This window comes from Anguilla anguilla, chromosome 18 (genome assembly GCF_013347855.1).
Source record: "Anguilla anguilla isolate fAngAng1 chromosome 18, fAngAng1.pri, whole genome shotgun sequence".
NCBI classification, from domain to species: Eukaryota; Metazoa; Chordata; class Actinopteri; order Anguilliformes; family Anguillidae; genus Anguilla; species Anguilla anguilla.
This window is the reverse complement of record NC_049218.1, coordinates 9,603,213-9,621,898: the sequence shown is the minus strand read 5'-3', so window position 1 is coordinate 9,621,898 and position 18,686 is coordinate 9,603,213. Positions and strand designations below refer to the sequence as shown.

General features: G+C 43.9%; 2 protein-coding genes across 3 annotated transcripts in view; one reads left to right on the top strand and one right to left on the bottom strand.

The window, feature by feature from the left end:
• LOC118218203 (heterogeneous nuclear ribonucleoprotein L-like) overlaps positions 1–2,027 on the bottom strand; it is a 30,838-nt gene extending 28,811 nt beyond the window's left edge. Inside the window, exon 1 of one of the 2 annotated variants that reach the window (XM_035400699.1) lies at positions 1,375–2,027. In XM_035400699.1, the coding sequence (XP_035256590.1) occupies positions 1,375–1,587 (213 nt within the window). In that variant the 5' untranslated portion in view covers positions 1,588–2,027. The remainder of the gene's footprint in view (positions 1–1,374) is intronic. The other variant, XM_035400700.1, reaches the window with a different exon arrangement.
• Positions 2,028–7,343: 5,316 nt separating this feature from the next.
• galm (galactose mutarotase) lies at positions 7,344–17,501 on the top strand. The gene is made up of 7 exons (XM_035400263.1): positions 7,344–8,227; positions 8,955–9,109; positions 11,222–11,428; positions 12,179–12,260; positions 12,787–12,937; positions 13,397–13,571; positions 16,765–17,501. Exons 1-7 carry the CDS (start codon positions 8,041–8,043, stop codon positions 16,840–16,842), a joined length of 1,035 nt encoding a protein of 344 aa, XP_035256154.1. The 5' UTR covers positions 7,344–8,040; the 3' UTR covers positions 16,843–17,501.
• The last annotated feature ends 1,185 nt before the right edge of the window (positions 17,502–18,686 follow it).

Below are 18,686 nucleotides of genomic sequence, written 5' to 3'. Positions count from 1 at the left end.
ACATAAATTGTATATTTGCAACCCAACATTAGGAACTATGACACAAAATGAGTTGAAAGTAACACACAAGGAGTAACACAGAAAGCGTATTAAAACATCATTTTTGAGAGTGTAGTTACTGTAATATAGAGTTCTCAAACTACGTAATATTTCCCCAAAAACCCCCGCGAGATTTGGCATGTTCATATTATGGTTTTTTACTTCATCTGATTTAATATGAGAAACTATGAAAAAAGATGTAACTAACAACAGCTGAAAATTGTAACTGATCAATACCATAACAAGTCAATCCTGACCCACATACGAAAATCTTGTTTTCTGTGGTAGACCATTTCATGATTAGTTTCACCGGTGTTATTCGTAGTTTGTAACAGGCTCAAAGTTATTTTGAAACCTTTGCAAAACATCTTTCGCTATAGTATACTAAGATCCCGCCTGAAGTCAACCTTCCCGGGCTATTAGACTAAATATTGATACACAGGGGAATAACCAAAAAGAATAATTATATAAACTTTCATTTCCCATGGTAAAGTGCAGAATTTTGCTACATGTTAAGTAGGCTAAATGCCGAAATGTAGCCCAAACCCTTTAACTTCACAATACAGTTGGCGCATAAAAAAAGGCGAGCACTGAACTATATTAGCATCTGTAAGCGTCTCTGAATTCAATTTATATGCCGTTTATGTTACGAACACAAAGATAGGATGTGTTTTCAAAATGATATCCATCAGTAGGCTATAGGCCTATTCAAAGTATAGTTTCTTGTTGTCACAGGAAATTCTATTTAAAGCTGGAAAGATTGCCTGTGATTAAGTGAGATCCCATCGATGAATTCACTTAAAGCTACACTGTTTAAGTTCCAGGGATGGAGGACTGTCCTTTAAAAAAAAGAACAGCATATGATGTGATGGCTTGTCCATTCCGCTAATGGTAGCGACTGTTCTGCGCATCTCGTAAAATTCCCCATCTCAGCAAAGTCTTGCCTGCAGATTATTTCTTGCCTACAGATTTACAAGCTGAATAGGAAAGGAATGGAGGTTAATTTGACCACTTAAGAGAGTGAATTATGAATTCACTGTGATGTACGATTAATTAAAATGACAGGTTTAAGCCTAACATAACATATATTAATATTATATCAGTTAAAATAACAAATAAAATAAAAGGTGTACGTATAGCACGCGGTTTAACCAACGGTCGGGTAGGTTGTGCTGTAAAGTTAGTTTTACTGTCTTGTTTATGTAGCTAGCTGTTAATAAAAAACAAGTCAGTAGAATAAAGATAACCTGCAAATGAGCCGCGGTCCATGTTCGTGTGTTCACAGACACAGCTAATACAGCATCTGGCAAATTAGCATACTTAAACTTAGCTCACCCTTCGTGCTGATCCGTATTTCGATGTTGACCAATGGGCCCTCTTTTCGCCACCTGGACCAGCTACATCCTCCTCGTCTCCTAGCAGCCCTGTTGATGCGGAGTCTGAATCCTCTCCTTCTTCCAAGTCCTCGCCCTCCTCTACCTCCGCCGTCTTCAGCCGCTTGGGCGCCCTCTCGTATTCCCCTTCTTCGTACTCCTCTACGAGAGACATTCTGCCAAAAGGCAAATTAAATGCGACGACAACAGCGAATCCTTTAAATGCACACAGACGGGCCAGTCGTGCGAACTTGTCGAGCGTCTCTGTCCGACTGTGTAATTCTCCAGTCGGTGCGTAAAAGGGTAAAGCCGAATGTCACACTCCAGACCGCCTCCTCGTAACTGTACCGTCCCTCTTTGTTCACACTGCAGCGGTGACAGCTACGGCCCACCTCGCAGATCTCCCATTGGACAACCTTCGCTTGCTTCTTAAAAATGTGACCGTTGGTTGGTTAAAGTAACTGCGCATTAACAGCAGGGAACGCGAGCCAAAGACACTCCTGCAGTGGGCAGCACGTAGCGCTGAAGCTTCGTGGATCCACCTGCAGTGGTCGACGAGCCACCGGAACCACGCGCGCATAAGGCAACAGTGACTGACAGCACCGCCACAAACAGCTTATTCAAGGATGAGAGAAAATCGGGCAGAAATGTCAACGTCAGAGCCTTTCTGACCGATGTGATTTTTTAGTTTACACAATATCCAGATTAAAGTTGTGAACAATATTTGAATGTCGTTTTGTATGTTTATCAAAAGATTTTATTATTACAATGAAGTGCATCAACAGGACGCTATGTAAAGTTTCCCAATGAATATCGGCATGTATTAGGCTTCACAGCGAGTTTAATTTTTTATAAGCATCTTCGAAATTGTTCCCTTTGATATGTCAGTGTTTATGATAAAATTTAAAACAAACTTTTATAAGTGTGACATGCGGAAAATAAATTAACAGTTTTTTTAACATAAATTTAAATAAATAAATAATAAAATAATAAAAGCCCCTGATTAATATGCATAAACTGTAATATTACTATTCAATTATAATGCATATAAATCAATATTACACTCAACAAATAAGGAAGTACATGCATAAACGTAAAAACACAGACACACATAGACACAAACACAGAAAAGGATATACACCCAGAGATGTTACTCATTTAGATATTTTCTCACAGGCTTATATTCAGTGCTTCAGCACAATGACTGAAAATATTCTAGTGAATTCAGCGTGTCCACAGACTGCTCTCAGCCACCGGGCAGCAGAAACTCAAGAAACAAGGGTAGGGCAGGAAACAGGTATAAACTTGAATTTTTCCTTTATGCGCCTGATTACAAAATCAAAGTGCTAGTTCTGCTTTGCAGCTTCCGTGTCTTCAGAGGCCTTTCTACCACCCAGACGGAGGCTGTCGATTTCAACATTTGCACGCACGTCTTCGTAGTTTAGATTGTCAAACAATTAACTATCTGGTGCAAACTGGCAGGTGAATGTGTGACGATCACGTTGAACCCAGGATGCAACAACAAGCACATCTTCTGTTCGTGTTATTGTTTCCTGCTCTGTGAACGGAGCGGAGCTACGAGTAGCGCCCTGACCGGGTCCTAATCCAGGCAGGATCTGGAGATCCCCCCTCCCTGATGAGCTGTGCTCCACTGCATGAATTTCGGCTCGTGTGTCGGGGCCTCTTGCAACACCGCGGCCCTTGACACAGTACTTGGGCGCTGCCAGGTTTCTCTGGGCCAATGGAAAGAGCACCACCTGTTGGTGTCCCAGTGCGGTGCGTTACATTGCCAGGCACGGGCTGACCTAGTAGGAGGTCGGACTTCAGAAGGTGTACGCCCGCCACGGACACGATTAAGATCGGCCATTTACACACTTTCGTGAGGAATTTCATCTAAGATGGAAAGAATGAAACGAGAAATTAAGCTTTGTGCCTCTTAACAACATGGGAGATGATTTAAGGTTGTATTCAGTACATATCAGACTAACTTCCCCAGGAAAGATTAGGGTTGTAAGGGATGGCAGTTGACTGTTAGAATGAAAGCATGGTTATTAAATGGCTGCAGACAAGGACTGTGTAACTGTATCCCTGAATGCTCAGGATCTCTCTGGAAAACTATTATCATTCAGATTAAGGCATCGTCAGGCCACACCACAGTCAGAGAGTTTGGTGTGTGGTCGTCATGGCCAGAGGAGATGGAATTTAAGAGGATGAAGTGAGATGAAAATGACAGAGGTGATTATTCTGAGCCTGTGAAAACAAGTCTCCTGACCAGACATGAAAGACCAAAACAAAGGGACGGTAAACTGGCATTGCGCTCGCTGCCTTTCCAACAGCATCCGTGATCAGATGAAGCAGTGCACTGCCTGCTGATGACACTTCCACTGTCTGCGCGAGTCATTTCTGCTTTTTCCACAAAAAATCCGCGAGATGAGTAGTACGGCAAGAGCACCGCGCATTTATCCGCAGAACCGCGGCTCTGAAATAACGTCACCGTCTTTCACATCCCTTTTCCGAGTGAGTCAACACAAGGTAAATCTGCAAATTGAAAGTCAATAGAAATTGTGCAGATCTGTGTTGAGCCCTGTGCATTTTCATGTCCTTTTCTAGCCTACACTGCGAAAATGTCAACATCGTACACTTCTCTCCATGCAGTAAAATATATTTTTTTGTACACTTACACAACGCTTAAACATACACACACCCTTTAAACATACACTAACACAGCCCTTAAACGGACACTAACACAACCCTTAAACGAACACTAACGCAACCCTTAAACATACACTAACACAGCCCTTAAACGAACACTAACGCAACCCTTAAACGGACACTAACGCAACCCTTAAACGGACACTAACGCAGCCCTTAAACGGACACTAACGCAACCCCTAAGCCTCTTTCACATCTCTTTTCTAATGTAACACTCCCATAACCTGGGCAACTACGCAGCTACCAGCCACAGTCAGCGCGCGCACAGTCGGGATTCAATATGAGAATGTGAACCCAGATTAGATAAATAACCTTTGAGACACCTGGAGAATCTGGCTTTGATCATTATATTATTTATTTTTTTAGAAGACGGCCAAGCTTCATGCAAGGCCTTTTGTGTCTACAAAAGTGTGCTTCAATAATAATAAACAGAAATATTGGTTTCCTTCACAAATTTGACAGGAAAGCCAAGATTATTTTTGCAGTTATGAGAATGAAGCAATGAAGAATATCTTTTTGTACAAAGCTGCGATCTGGTGGAATAGACTTCCCTCTGAACTGAAATCATGTGCATCGGAGAATCATTTTAAGATATGCTTAAAAGGATGGCTGTTAAATGCTGTGTAACCCTTATTCTTTTAATAATATAATCTCCCAGTGTGTTGTCTGTCCTTTAGTGAATGTATTGTCTTATCTGTTTGTATTGCATTAACTGTACTGTATTGAATGTTTTGTCATGTCTATGTTTGAATGTCAGAGGACCACAATGGAAACAAGCATGTTGGCTTTTTTGTGTTTCTACCCTCAATAGTTTTGAAAGGATTACTGTCTGCCATGCAGTCTTATGACATTTCCATTTTAAATGGTCAAATAAACTCATTTGTTCATTTACTCATTCTTGAGAAGTTATTTGAGGCTGATTTTGTTTAGAGCCCAGTGCTTCAGGCTAATTGTGGAGCCTCAGTGTGAATGAACACAGATGGGTTTTGTAGGTGAGGAATTTTTGTGTCAATTTCAGTCCATATTCCAGACAAAACAGTTTATCTATCCAAGGTTGCTGCTTGCTTAATGCATGTTTTTCCCAAGAAGGTAAGAGAGTTGAGATTTTTTTTTAAATTATACATGTTGAGCTGCATGGCTTCTTATTTCACATTTGGTTTTAACTAACCGTCTCTTCCTCCTAATTAATAGATAGCAGGTAATAGAGCGACAGGGAGAGAGAGCCACTGGGTTTTATTTTTATTTTTTTAAAATCATACAGAATACAGATTGCATTTATGGGGGGGGGGGGGCGGGGGGGGCTGAAACACATTAACTGTTTTCTGTGAGACTGAAAAGAGGACAACAACAAATTCGGCTTCACGCTAGGATACATCCCTTACAACTATATGACACTTTCCCGGGTAGATGGCTGCTTGTTCATGTGAAATGCCTTCTGGACACTGTAATTGACACGGTTATTGTTCTGAATAAAAAATTTTGAATTATTAACATAAAAATATTTACGACCACCTGCATAATTACTTTTGCATTTTGACTCAGTGGTGCTTTCTTTTGTAACTGTAGCGCAACAGATTAAGTTATGGTTAGGTTAGGGTTATGGTTAGGTTATAGTCAGGTAATCAATTCTGAATGGGACCAGCAGACCTCCACTGCAGCTCATAATTCATTATAGTGTGTTAAAGCCTTCACTGTAGCTTGCCTGCACTGATGTAAAGAGATATTGAATGCAGTCATTTATTGGCCAGTAACTGATTGGTTTAGATGCAAAGTTTTCCTGGTTTAAATTCTGTGGTGCTCATCTGGCTCTCAGCTAGGGAAGAGGCAGCAGAAATTAATCGTATAGCAGCGGCTCTGATTTCTCCGTTTATCTGTTGTTGGAACAAATGATGCCCTGCCAGTTCTTAATGGAACTAAATGTAACATGTGGCTTCGGTTGCTACCACCACCATTCAAAGGCATTTAAATGCCTTGCATATTCACATGGTTACTATAGCAACTGATTCATTCAGCCATCAAAAGGAACTTTTTGAATAAATGCAATATAAAGCACACACACACACACACGCACACACTCAAACATTCACACACTGACACACTGGCACACACACACACAGACACACACTCACACATACATACACACACCAAAGTTCTAGAGTTCATTCTAGGTTTTGCATTTGCATTTGGAGTCTGTTGCAGTTGTCTCTCAACATGAGGACCAAAGAAGTGTCAATGCCAGTAAAGCAGGCCATCATGAGGCTGAAGAAAGTCATTTAGAGACATAGCCCAAACATTGGATGTGTTACAATTAACAAACTTGCACATTAAGATGCAAGAATAGAGGTAGACCACAGAAGACCACAGCAGAGGGATGACTGTAGAATATGTTGAATTGTGAAGACAAACTCATTTTCAAATGTTGAACAGATTAGAATGCTCAATAGGATGTAGGCATCAAAGACTACTATAAAGACTACACCAGCATAACCTCAGAGGGTTCACCGCAAAATGTAAACCACTGGGAAACCTCAAGAAAAGAACAGCCAGGTTAGAGTTTGCTAAAAAGTTTTTTATATATAACTTTTAGAACAATGCTATATGGACAGATTTGAGAAGGGAAAGGAATAAGGTACATCACCACCCCAGAGCTCAGTTAAAAGTGTACCAATCAGACTGTACTTTGGTCATCAAAGGCGTTTGTGTGACTCCTGTATAAATGATAGGTCCCTACGATATTTTTCCTTTTTAAAGTGAATACGAACAGTGGAATCAATTAATTGAAATAACTGATTTTGTTTCACACTAACTGCACACAATTAATCCCGTATTGGACAAAATGCAGGTCAATTACTAATGTAAGCTAAAAATATATGAATTACAGTTAAATGGAGTGCAATGCCATTTGTATAATGTGTACGATCCCCGGAATAATGTTTTAATTGTACTCATGGTTTTAAATAAACCATGAGTATAAACCATAAATAAATAAATAAATAAATAAAATGAAAAGGGTCAATTTAATAAAAACTACAATACGAGCCGGATAGCTATTGGAATCAACTGCTGATCTCAGATCAGCGAGGTTAAGCTAGTCAAACATACGTTGCGTTTATGTACGTTCTATGATAGGAAGTGGAGAAGGTAGGAGGGGCCAGGCGGTGAAGCCTAGGAAGTAACATGAAACAGCCTCTACTGCGCATGATTGAGGGCAAAAGCGCTTGCTGCCAATTGAATTCAATGTAGAAAACCAAGATGATTTAACAACCAAAGAAAACCTCATCGGTCCAGTTTTTATGATCATACATTTCATAGTGAGTAGCAGTTTCGGAAAAAATAGTAGTCTTGGTCCAGATGTCTTGGGGAAAAAATAATTAAAATGTGCATATTTTATTACATAATACCTATTTTTGCTATCTGCTCTTCATATGAAACCTAACGGTCGTTAATCGGGTTTCAAAATACCATCAGGGACGTTTTATTTTGCCTTCAAAATCTGATATTCCGTATTCACTTTAATAGGAGCACCAATGCCGTGCCCTCAACATGCGCAGTACAGACTTACTTCCGGGACTTCACATGGTTAGCTGAAGGCGTCCTTCCTGTCTAGATAAATGTGCATGTCTAAAGAATTTAAGTTATTGTGTTCGCACTTTCAGCTGGCCGTGTCAGCTATCTATGCGCGTTTCATCACATTCAGTAAGCCCCGTTTTCGAATTTAGCTGAAACTATTTATTCAAAGCTTCGTTGCAAAAGAAGATTTTTCACTTTGTTTGAAGTGCAAGAAAGCTTCTCACATTAAAGCAGCAAGCTAACCATAGAGTGCATATTTATATGAGTAGGAAAATCATTGAGTTTGTCATTGAGATACAAGCGAAAAAGACTTCTTTGCGAAGTAGGCTCTGAACATTTCATAAGAATGACAGAGGTATCAAAGGAAGAGTTTGGGGTGATACCCGGGCAAGGAAGTGTGGAGAAATGGAAGTTAAAATCACAAAGTGTTACTATAGAAATTATATCACTTGGTTGCATTATAACATCGTTGAAGACCCAAGACAAGAATGGAGAAATGGATGACATCGTCCTGGGATTTGACATCCTCGAAGGTAACCTTAGGTTTTCGCGCAGTCGTGTATGAACAATATTCAACTTAATTAAAATTGTAAAAATAAAAATTGTAAATCGATATCATTAATGACAATATCAACCTCAAATAGAGGGCGTATAGCCTACATAAACCACAAAATCGCGTGATTATACGCCAGTGGTAGAAAACATACTTACGGGCAATAGATCAGCAATAAAAACTTGGAAAGTCATTTAGAGCTCTGAACGTTTTAGTTTCTTTCGATTAGTTTACCGGTGTCTCACATGCAAGCTTCTATATTTAAAATGCCAATGTAGCAATACACATTTGCGATAAGGGGCCCGTACATCTTGTTAAGATGGGGAGGGTCTTTTGTGTCGCTTACTTGCTGCATTTTTAAAAATTGATTTATCATAATTAAAATGACTGAACCGATAATGTCAGCACCGTGATTGTGCTTACTGTATATTTAGACACTTAAATGAGAGTGGGTTTTGAATTATTCTAAAGGCCTTGCATCATGTTTTTTTATGAAGGACCACATCACTCAAAAACAAGTGAAACCGGGACGTATAAGAAACCATTGGGTGGGCAGCATTCCCAACGGGTTTTTTTGGGAATGTGTTGTGCATTGTTAAACACAAGTTAAACCACGGACGTTTCGGATTTTTTCGCTGTCACGAGAGGGTTTAGAGTTCTATATGATGGTACTGCGCGACAGGGAGTGACAATAATGTTTCCTGCAGGCTATCTGACAAATCCCCGATACTTCGGAGCTGTCGTTGGACGGGTGGCCAATAGGATCGCCAAGGGGAAGTTCACGATCGATGGGAAGGGATATCAGTTGGCCATCAATAACGGGCCAAATTCCCTCCACGGGGGGCTGAAAGGTTTTGACAAGGTAAGATGATGAATATATGAAAGAGATACGTAATAAATAATAATCTGAGAGAGAGAAAAAATTCATTTCAGCAATACAACACCTCCTGGACTCTTCAGAAAAGCAGCATTGAAATGTGTGCATTACATTACATTACAGGTATTTAGCAGACGCTCTTATCCAGGGCGACTTATATTGTATCCAATTATACAGCTGGATATATACTGAAGCAATGCAGGTTAAGTACCTTGCTCAAGGGTACAATGGCAGTGTCTTACCGGGGAATCAAACCTGCGACCTTTAGGTTACAAGACCAGCCCCTTAGCCATTATACTACACTGCCACTGTGCATGTGCGTGTATTCAGTGCTATTCCAGTTCGGTTTGAGGTAGTCATTTTCCAGCTCACTGGTTCCTCAGTACCCTTCAAAACATTTCCTCTGGTCTAGTAGCTTTCCTGGCTTCAGTTCTGCCAGCAGCAAGTAAAATGACGGCATCCCGCGGGGCCTTTCAGGACACCAGGGCCGCCCTTTTCATCCGGGACTCAGTTTGAGTGCTCCGTTCTAAACACGCAAAAAAGTGCAACAGAATATTCTTCTCTGGGGAAAAAAAAAAAGACGACGACAGATTTCTGAAATGTCCTCATGCAACCAAGCCAATACTTAGACCCGCCCCCTAAGTGGTTGGCTGCTGGTGACAAAGTGACATCCTCTCACTAACACTGTCACCAGGAATCATCGGTATCACCATGTTTGCCATGTCCCAGTGGCTATTAGAATGAGGCTTTTACCCAGACCTGTATTGAAGCAATGGACAGAGTTCAGTGCGTGCCACACGCTGAGTCCGAACAGTCCAGCCTCAGGCCTCGCCGCTTTCCCTCCACATAATTACATTTCAGCCAATTAATGCGCAGTGAATGCTGATAATGGCTCTGCAAATAGCACTCCGCTACCGTATCCACTGACTGCCCTGCGAATCGAAACCTATCAAAAATTCCAGCCCCTGATGGTCGTGGACAGATGGGCAGATTTGCTGACAACCTGCCCAGATCCACTGAGGATATTTTGTAGTGCTTGCACTCCACAACCCTTATTATCACGTCTCTAGTGGAACAAAACAAACACCAGTACTCATTTCGGTTCTGAAAATATATATATTTTTTAAAAACTCAGGAGTCTCATTACACAAAGGTGTGAAAGTGTGTAAAACAAAAAGAGTGACACACACACTCACGCTCAGAAGGCCTTTAAATTGCTAAGAGCCAATAACTCACACCATAAGAAGAAACAATCAGATTGAGGGGGGAGCTGGGATCTGTTATGACTCACTCAGCCTGGTCTCACACACACACACACAGTACAGTGGCTCGGAACAGTGGGTCAGAACAGCGGGTCGGAACAATGTTGCGGAACAGCATTGTGGAACAGTGGGTCAGAACTGTGGCTTGGTACAGCGTCACAGAACAGTCGCTCGTAACGCTGCCATCCCCTCTGACCCAGGAACTGTGTTTGTGCTGCGGCAGGATTATAAACTGCGTTTGTGTTGCGGCAGGATTATATACTGTGTTTGTGCTGTGGCAGGATTATATACTGTGTTTGTGCTGTGGCAGGATTATAAACTGCGTTTGTGCTGCGGGAGGATCATTAACTGTGTTTGTGCTTGGCAGGATTATAAACTGCGTTTGTGCTTGGCAGGATTATTAACTGCGTTTGTGCTGCGGCAGGATTATAAACTGTGTTTGTGCTGCGGCAGGATTATAAACTGTGTTTGTGCTGCGGCAGGATTATAAACTGCGTTTGTGCTGCGGCAGGATTATAAACTGTGTTTGTGCTGCGGCAGGATTATAAACTGTGTTTGTGCTGCGGCAGGATTATAAACTGCGTTTGTGCTACGGCAGGATTATAAACTGCGTTTGTGCTGCGGCAGGATCATTAGCTGTGTTTGTGCTGTGGCAGGATCATTAGCTGTGTTTGTGCTGCGGCAGGATCATTAACTGTGTTTGTGCTGTGGCAGGATCATTAGCTGTGTTTGTGCTGTGGCAGGATTATTAGCTGTGTTTGTGCTGTGGCAGGATTATTAGCTGTGTTTGTGCTGCGATAGGGTTCATTAGCTGTGTTTGTGCTGCGGGTTTTAGGCCATCTGGACGAGTGAAGCCACAGCCGACGGTGTGAGGCTGTCGCTGACCAGCCGGGACGGGGAGGAGGGCTACCCTGGGGAGCTGAGTGCCACCGTCACCTACAGCCTGCAGGGAGACACCCTCACCGCCCAATACCACGCCTCCTCCAGCCAGGCCACGCCCATTAACCTCACCAACCACTCCTACTTCAACTTGGCTGGACATGTGAGATCAAATCGCCTATCAGCATCCTCCCCTCCTATTCGCATATCCAATCAGCATCATTTCCTTCTATTCACCTATCCAATCAGCATCCTCTCCTTTTATTCACCAGTCCAATAAGATAGCACAACATAAATAAATTGTACCTAGTGCTCTGGTTACCTACAGACTCTAGATAGTATCTAACACTGATCAGCAGTGGAGCAGAGCTAGAATTTCTCAGATTACCCTTCTTAACTAACATTAGCTCAGGCGTGTCTGTAGGATGGCCATCTCCCCAGGCACAGTCTAAAAATATTACTGTTAGCATTAAGGCGAGAGAAACCATAAATATCTCATCGCATTAATATTTTGCCATTAGCTCTGAAATTGGAATTAAGGACAAGTAATTTTTGCACATTAAAAAATGGAGGCATTAAGCATTTAAAATTTAGGCGTTAACTCGGACAGCCCTAGTTTTTTAAAAAATGGATCAATATGATACAGCATACTTTACTTATTCTTTATAAGTTCTTCATCATTTAGACTGTAAGAATGTCCCACACATGTATGACAGTGTGCATGTTTACCCCCCTCCGCAGGTAAATGGGATTAAATCTTATTTTAGTGTGAAAAACTTACTAGGAAACTGCATTTTGTGCTCGTCAGGTGTTGAAATTGAATCGCTTCGCTGAAGCCGGTGTTTGTTCAGTGAGTGTTTTATGGCTGTAATGATGGTGTTCTGAGCTCTTTGTGCTGAACGTGCTTTTCCAGGGGACCCCAGACATATACGACCATCAGGTGTCAATCACAGCTGATGCCTACCTGCCTGTGGATGACACTATGATTCCCACAGGTCAGATGAACATTTCTCTCTGTCACTCCTTTATTCTCAATAAATATATTTTTCTGTTACGTACTGTATGTGTGGCTGTGCAGTATAAGACACACTAATGAAAACCTTGGAATTTCTTTGTGGGTTTTTAGCATTCCATGCCACTGAAACTGATGAGAATGTGTAAGAGTGAATGTGAGTGAAAGTGAATGTGTGAGCAGTGAGCTGCTTGCTGTGGCAGTGATGAGGTCATGGGGCAGTTTCTTAGTCACTCTCTCTCTCATGATCTCTCACATGCTCTCTCACTCTCCCTCACATGCTCTCACATCCTCTCTCTCTCTCTCACATGCTCTCTCTCTCACACATGCTCTCACATGCTCTCACAAGGGTGGGAGGGGCCTATCCCTGACTGCACTGAGCTGAAGGGTGGGAGGGGCCTATCCCTGACTGCACTGAGCTGAAGGGTGGGAGGGGCCTATCCCTGACTGCACTGAGCTGAAGGGTGGGAGGGGCCTGTCTCTGACTGCCGGTATGCTCACCTCCGCAGGGGAAATCAGGGCTGTAGATGGCTCACCCTTTGACCTCCGAAAGCCTGTGCTGATTGGTCCACGTTTAAAGGAAGTCCCAGGACCAGGTTTCGACCATAACTTCTGCCTGTCATCTCCTGGGGAGCCCCCGGAGGAGCGACCATGTGCCAGGTCAGATGGACTGACTTCCTGCATTTCCACGGCAACTGCAAACCTCACATCCCCATCAGCTTCCTGTCTGTCCAATCATGCTGATGACTGGGAACAAAGTATCAGTGCATATATTTATACTCCACATACATACATGCATATATAGCACAGACTATAAGTATTTGGACAGTGGCATAATCTTTGTTGTTTTGGCTCTGTACTCCAGCACATTGGGTTTGAAATCCACAGTGAAATCCATTACACGGTGACTCCTCCCACTCTAACCCCATGCTTACCTCATTATGCAGTGACTCCTCCTACTCTAACCCCACACTCACCTCATTATGCAGTGACTCCTCCCACTCTAACCCCATGCTTACCTTATTATGCAGTGACTCCTCCTACTCTGACCCCACACTCACATGCCAAATTATGCATTGACTCCTCCCACTCTAACTATCCCTCCCCTTCTCCCTGCAGGGTGCACCACCCAAAGAGTGGGCGGGTTTTGGAAGTGAGCACAACCCAGCCGGGCGTGCAGTTCTACACCGCAAACTTCCTGGATGGCAGCCTGCGGGGCAAGGGCGGGGCCACCTACCCCAAACACAGCGCCTTTTGCCTGGAGACCCAGAACTGGCCCAACGCCGTCAACCAGGTACGGAGTGGTGCCGCTCAAATCCCAAACACAGTCCAGCCCCCCCCCCCCCCACAGGAGACATGATAGACTGTCTACCGTCATCAGTTTGACTAATGAAGTTAAGTCAAGCTTATGCCATTAATATTGATTGCTTGCTTTGTGTTATTTATTTAGCAGAATAAATATGTATGTTGTGAGGTTTTGTGATTAAAGCTTTCAGTAATTTCCTATCATCTGAAGGCCTCCTTGGCAGCACCCTGAGGCCCCATTTTGGGCCCCGGCCCACCCTGTGGAGAACCACTGTGCTGTGTCGCATGCTGAAATGTTCTTTTTCCCTTCTAAGTGTACAAGTCAGCAGCTCTTCTTAGAATATTTCAATTATAAATATAAAATGTGTTCTAGAGAATTGATAAATTACCAATGAGACCAACTACCTTATAAGATCACAACTGACTGTGTAGATGGATCTAGAATAATTTGCCATTATAACTTTGAGCAAGGCCATGAAGCTGATGAAGAAATGTTTTCAGTAGTACGTAAAGTAAACCATAAACAGCTTGAATCTCTGGTCTGAAAACGTTTCCCAGTCAGTGTCACTTAGGAGTTGTACACACAGCTGCCGGTCTTAAAAAGTAAATAGCTGATAATGGTTAATTGAGTTGGTTGGGAGAAAATGCGTCATGGAGCTGAATCAGGAATTTGGTTCAGTGCTCAAATTGCATTTGTGTGAACACAAACATTTTTTTAATGGAATGAGAGTCGACCCACTGTATCTCTGTACTCTTCGGATGTGGCTGAATACCAAGACCCTGTCAGACACTACAGGAGCTGCAATTTGTCATGTTCTAATGTGCTTTCTAGAAGAGGCTCAAATGTCAGACATAATGGGCACTAACTGGATTTTTGCCATCTCTTTGGGCTGAGAGTGCAGACAGCAGAACCTGGGCATTATCCAGGTTTTTGTTGCCGTAGCGATGGCCATCCAATCGGGAGGATCCCGGACCATCAGCCACACCCAAAATCCCATTCTCTAGGATGGGGTGGGTGGGCAGATTTTAATCCAGCCTTATTAACTGCACAGAAAAGCTGCAGTAAAGCAGAGTGAGCTACAGGTCTGATGTGGTGGGGTGAGATCTAGAGTCACACACGCACGGCGTACCCACTACATGTCGCACCCCTCCCGTGTGCCGAAGCACCTCAGGCCACGCCCACCTCTGTGGCCGTCAGTGATCCCTGTCCATCTGCTGCAGGTACATGTCCTGACCTGGCATCTCGCTCAGGTTCAGGAGTACAGAGGAATTATAACCAGACCAATTATAACCCCAAAATGTAGGCTGGCAGGGTGCTTATAACCCCATAATAAAGGCTGGCTGGGTGCTTATAACCCCATAATGAAGGCTGGCTGGGTGCTTATAACCCCATAATGAAGGCTGGCTGGGCCCTTATAACCCCATAATGAAGGCTGGCTGGGTGCTTATAACCCCATAATGAAGGCTGGCTGGGTGCTTATAACCCCATAATGAAAGCTGACTGGGTGCTTATAACCTCATAATGAAGGCTGGCTGGGCCCTTTGTGGACTGTGGTCTATAGCGCTTCAGCTGGGATGTGTAGCCTGAGCGTAAACAATGCCACTGCTCTAATCCCCATGTCACACAGAGCTTTTAGCTTCCGCGCTTTCAGGCGCATTAATGGCTGGCAATTTGGAGGCTGGTAATTACAGCATTTGTGTTGGAGCAGGGCTGGATACGTGGGCCGCATGCTTAGCAGTGCCAGCCGGTGCTGACGGGCCCAGCGCTTGATTGCTGTTAGCATTGGATTGAGTTCAAGAACAAAGTGAGCATCCAGACATCAGATTGAGAGGCACGGCCATTTGCATATATATCAGAAAAGACGGCACTCAGCCACGGCGGAGGGGGTAAGGCACATTTACCATTATGTTACATTTATTTGGCAGACGCTTTTATCCAAAGCGACGTACAATAAGTGCATTCCGAAGGTCATTGGAACCGCTACAAAACACAGGACCAACAAAGTACAATATTCATTATGTAACAGTTATTCAGAGCCATGAACACATTAAGTCCAGTTCACACAGTAAGCATAGACTAGGTCAGACGGTAATGTTAAGTCAAACTAGGAGGCAAGACAGCGAGTTACAACATCAAGATAACGATACAAGTGCAATATAAGGGCATGGATGGAGGTACATGTGTAACATGGAAGTGCTGCAGGAACAAAGTAGAAGGATTCAAGTGATAAGAGTGATCCTATGTTGCGAGTGCCCTGCGGAGGGGTGATAGTTAGTCCAGGTACTGTCTAAGAGATGCGTGTTCAGACTGCTACCAACAGCACCGCCTCACCGCCCCCCTCATATTTCCTCAGATTGGTAGATATGTCCCTGTTTATTACGCTGTGCAGAGGCAGCTGCGAAGCGGGTCGCCTCTGTGGAGATCACATACAGCTAACGGGCTCGCTAGCAGCAGCATATTATCATATGAAACAAATTCACAAAAGCTTTAGGGAGCTGCTGATGTATAATCATCCTCTGTCTTTTCCAAAGTGGGCTGATCTACCACAGTCATTTTAAAAGGAGGCTCTCAGCAGGGATTACGCAACTTGTAGCCAAAACGTTTTGGTGTACTTATCTACTACCACGGCCCTTGGTCATGTAACACAGGTGCCCTGGAGACGTACCTCAGACTCCACAGTACCCGAGCAATCACCTCCTGCCTGTCCCTAGCAGCCACAGCAGTCTCCATTAGCCACACATGGCATTCAAGTAATCCATTGCAGCCTCCCAGAATGCAATTCAGTTGCATAGCGACAAACACAAGAAGCTGTTGCGCTGTGCTGGAACTGAAAGTAAAGTCCACCAGTGGGTGGTTATGGAAAGATGATTTCAGTACGGACGGGGCTTTACAAAAGAGCTAAGCTAAAAACACCATCCGGTTTGCACTTGTGGTAAACGTCTTTACTGACCTGGCAATGCAGGAGTGTTTACTGCAGTAGTTTGCCTTCCCTAACCCTAACCAGTGTCGGCTATGCACGTGGCCCTAAGCTCGGCTAGCAGCGTAAGAGAAAAGGAAGTGAAATAGAGACTGTGAGCACTGGAGCTACAGATGGGGTTTCTGGATTAGGGACTGCTTTAGCTGCAGAAACTGCCGCCCTGCCGCCGCACCTGTTGGACTCACCGTGACCTCCACTTTCCAGCCCGAGTTCCCCAACACCCTGCTGAGGCCAGGAGAGGCCTACAGCCACACCACACGCTTCAGCTTCACCACCGCCTGAAACCAGCAGAGGCCTATAGCCACACCACACAGCTTCAGCTGCTCCACTGCCTGAGACCAGCAGAGACCTACAGCCACACTACAGCTTCAGCTTCACCACAGCCTGAGCCCAGCAGAGACCTACAGCCACACTGCACACTTCAGCTTCTTCAGAGGAGTCCAGTGAAGCACCACAACTCATCTCACTTGCATTGTGGAACACGTCACTGCTCATGTTAAACCACACGCTTACTCCAGCCATGTTACAGTAAACCACACGCTTACTCCAGCCATGTTACAGTAAACCACACGCTTACGCCAGCCATGCTGAACCACACGCTTACGTTGGCCATGCTACACCATGCGCTTACATTAGCCATGCTGAACCACATGCTTACGTTGGCCATGCTACACCATGCGCTTACATTAGCCATGCTGAACCACACGCTTACGTTGGCCATGCTACACCATGCGCTTACATTAGTCATGCTGAACCACACGCTTACGTTGGCCATGCTACACCATGCGCTTACATTAGCCATGCTGAACCACACGCTTACGTTGGCCATGCTACACCATGCGCTTACATTAGCCATGCTGAACCACACGCTTACGTTGGCCATGCTACACCATGCGCTTACATTAGCCATGCTGAACCACACACTTATGCTAGCCATGCTAAGCCACACACTTACGCTAGCCATGCTAAATCACGAGCTTACTCCAGCCATGCTAAACCACATGCTTACGCTAGCCGTGCTCGGCCTGTAGATAATTAGGGACAAACATGTTACAACGACCAGCTCAAAATTCCATGTAAACATTTTTGTTTATTCCACTCTCCAACTCCGGCAAGTACGTCTCCTCAATCACTGCTAACACCCGGGATGTCTGCGCTAATTTTCTTTCACAGCTGACTGAGCCAGAGAGGAGGTTGCGTGCATTAGGTGGCTGACATTGTGCTCTGGGGCTAATGAGGCTATTTAAAGACGTGGGTAACTGCAGGGATCCTCTGCCAGTCCTGTGTGATCAGATGGAGATGTGACTGAAAGCCAAGTGAATGACTTCACTTATGCTCTAACAAACACACTGCTCTGCCTTGTGACTTTTCCACCATGTCTGGCGTGTACTGCAGTCATATCAAAAGGTGGTAGGTTCATCTGTGTATACTCAACTTGCCAAATTTCTCTCAAAGCAAACCATCAGAGGGGGAGGGGGAGAGAGAGAGATGTACATGTGTATAAGGCTAATCCCTTACCTCCTCACAGGGGACCAAAACTGACCGCAGATCCAGACTTGGGGGGGGGGGGGGTGGTTCTAACTGAAGCAGCTCTGGATACTGGCAGATGTGGTTTATCTGAGATGCACATCATAGACCAGCTCTGTTATCTTCATTCCAAGCAGGTTCTCCTGTGGGAGCGTCTTTTTCTGGTTCCTCGGCCTGTGTCTGCTGCACTTTCTGGTTTTGGAGAAAAAATAAACAAATCACCAGAAGTTTTCTCCTTCTGTTTCCCTTGGCATTCTGTCTTTAACTTACTGAGAAACCTTCTGTTACAGCAGGTCTTTACTGACCCGCGTGCTGCCGCGTGGGATTCTGTGAAAGCTAACCACAGGGAAGAGGGTAGATTCAAACCCACTTTAAATTGCATTAAATTCCACTTTAATGGCCACCAACTCATTGCTCAGTACACACTCAGTATGTCCTGAGCGATTTTTATAATAACGTGCACAAACACTGAAATTAGTTTCCCGCTCCAATTATACATTCATGTTAACTACCTGATAACACAAGCCCATTCAAAGTGTTCCAGAACTACACAGCTGAATGATTTAATATCAACATTGCAATTACAACAGCAGTTCTTT

Bases quoted from the DNA above. Each gene is read 5' to 3' on its own strand.
- galm (XM_035400263.1), top strand. From the start codon at position 8,041: ATGACAGAGGTATCAAAGGAAGAGTTTGGGGTGATACCCGGGCAAGGA. The intron at 12,261-12,786 runs GTCAGATGAACA...TCACCTCCGCAG, and splicing joins TGACACTATGATTCCCACAG to GGGAAATCAGGGCTGTAGAT. The intron at 13,572-16,764 runs GTACGGAGTGGT...TCCACTTTCCAG, and splicing joins GGCCCAACGCCGTCAACCAG to CCCGAGTTCCCCAACACCCT.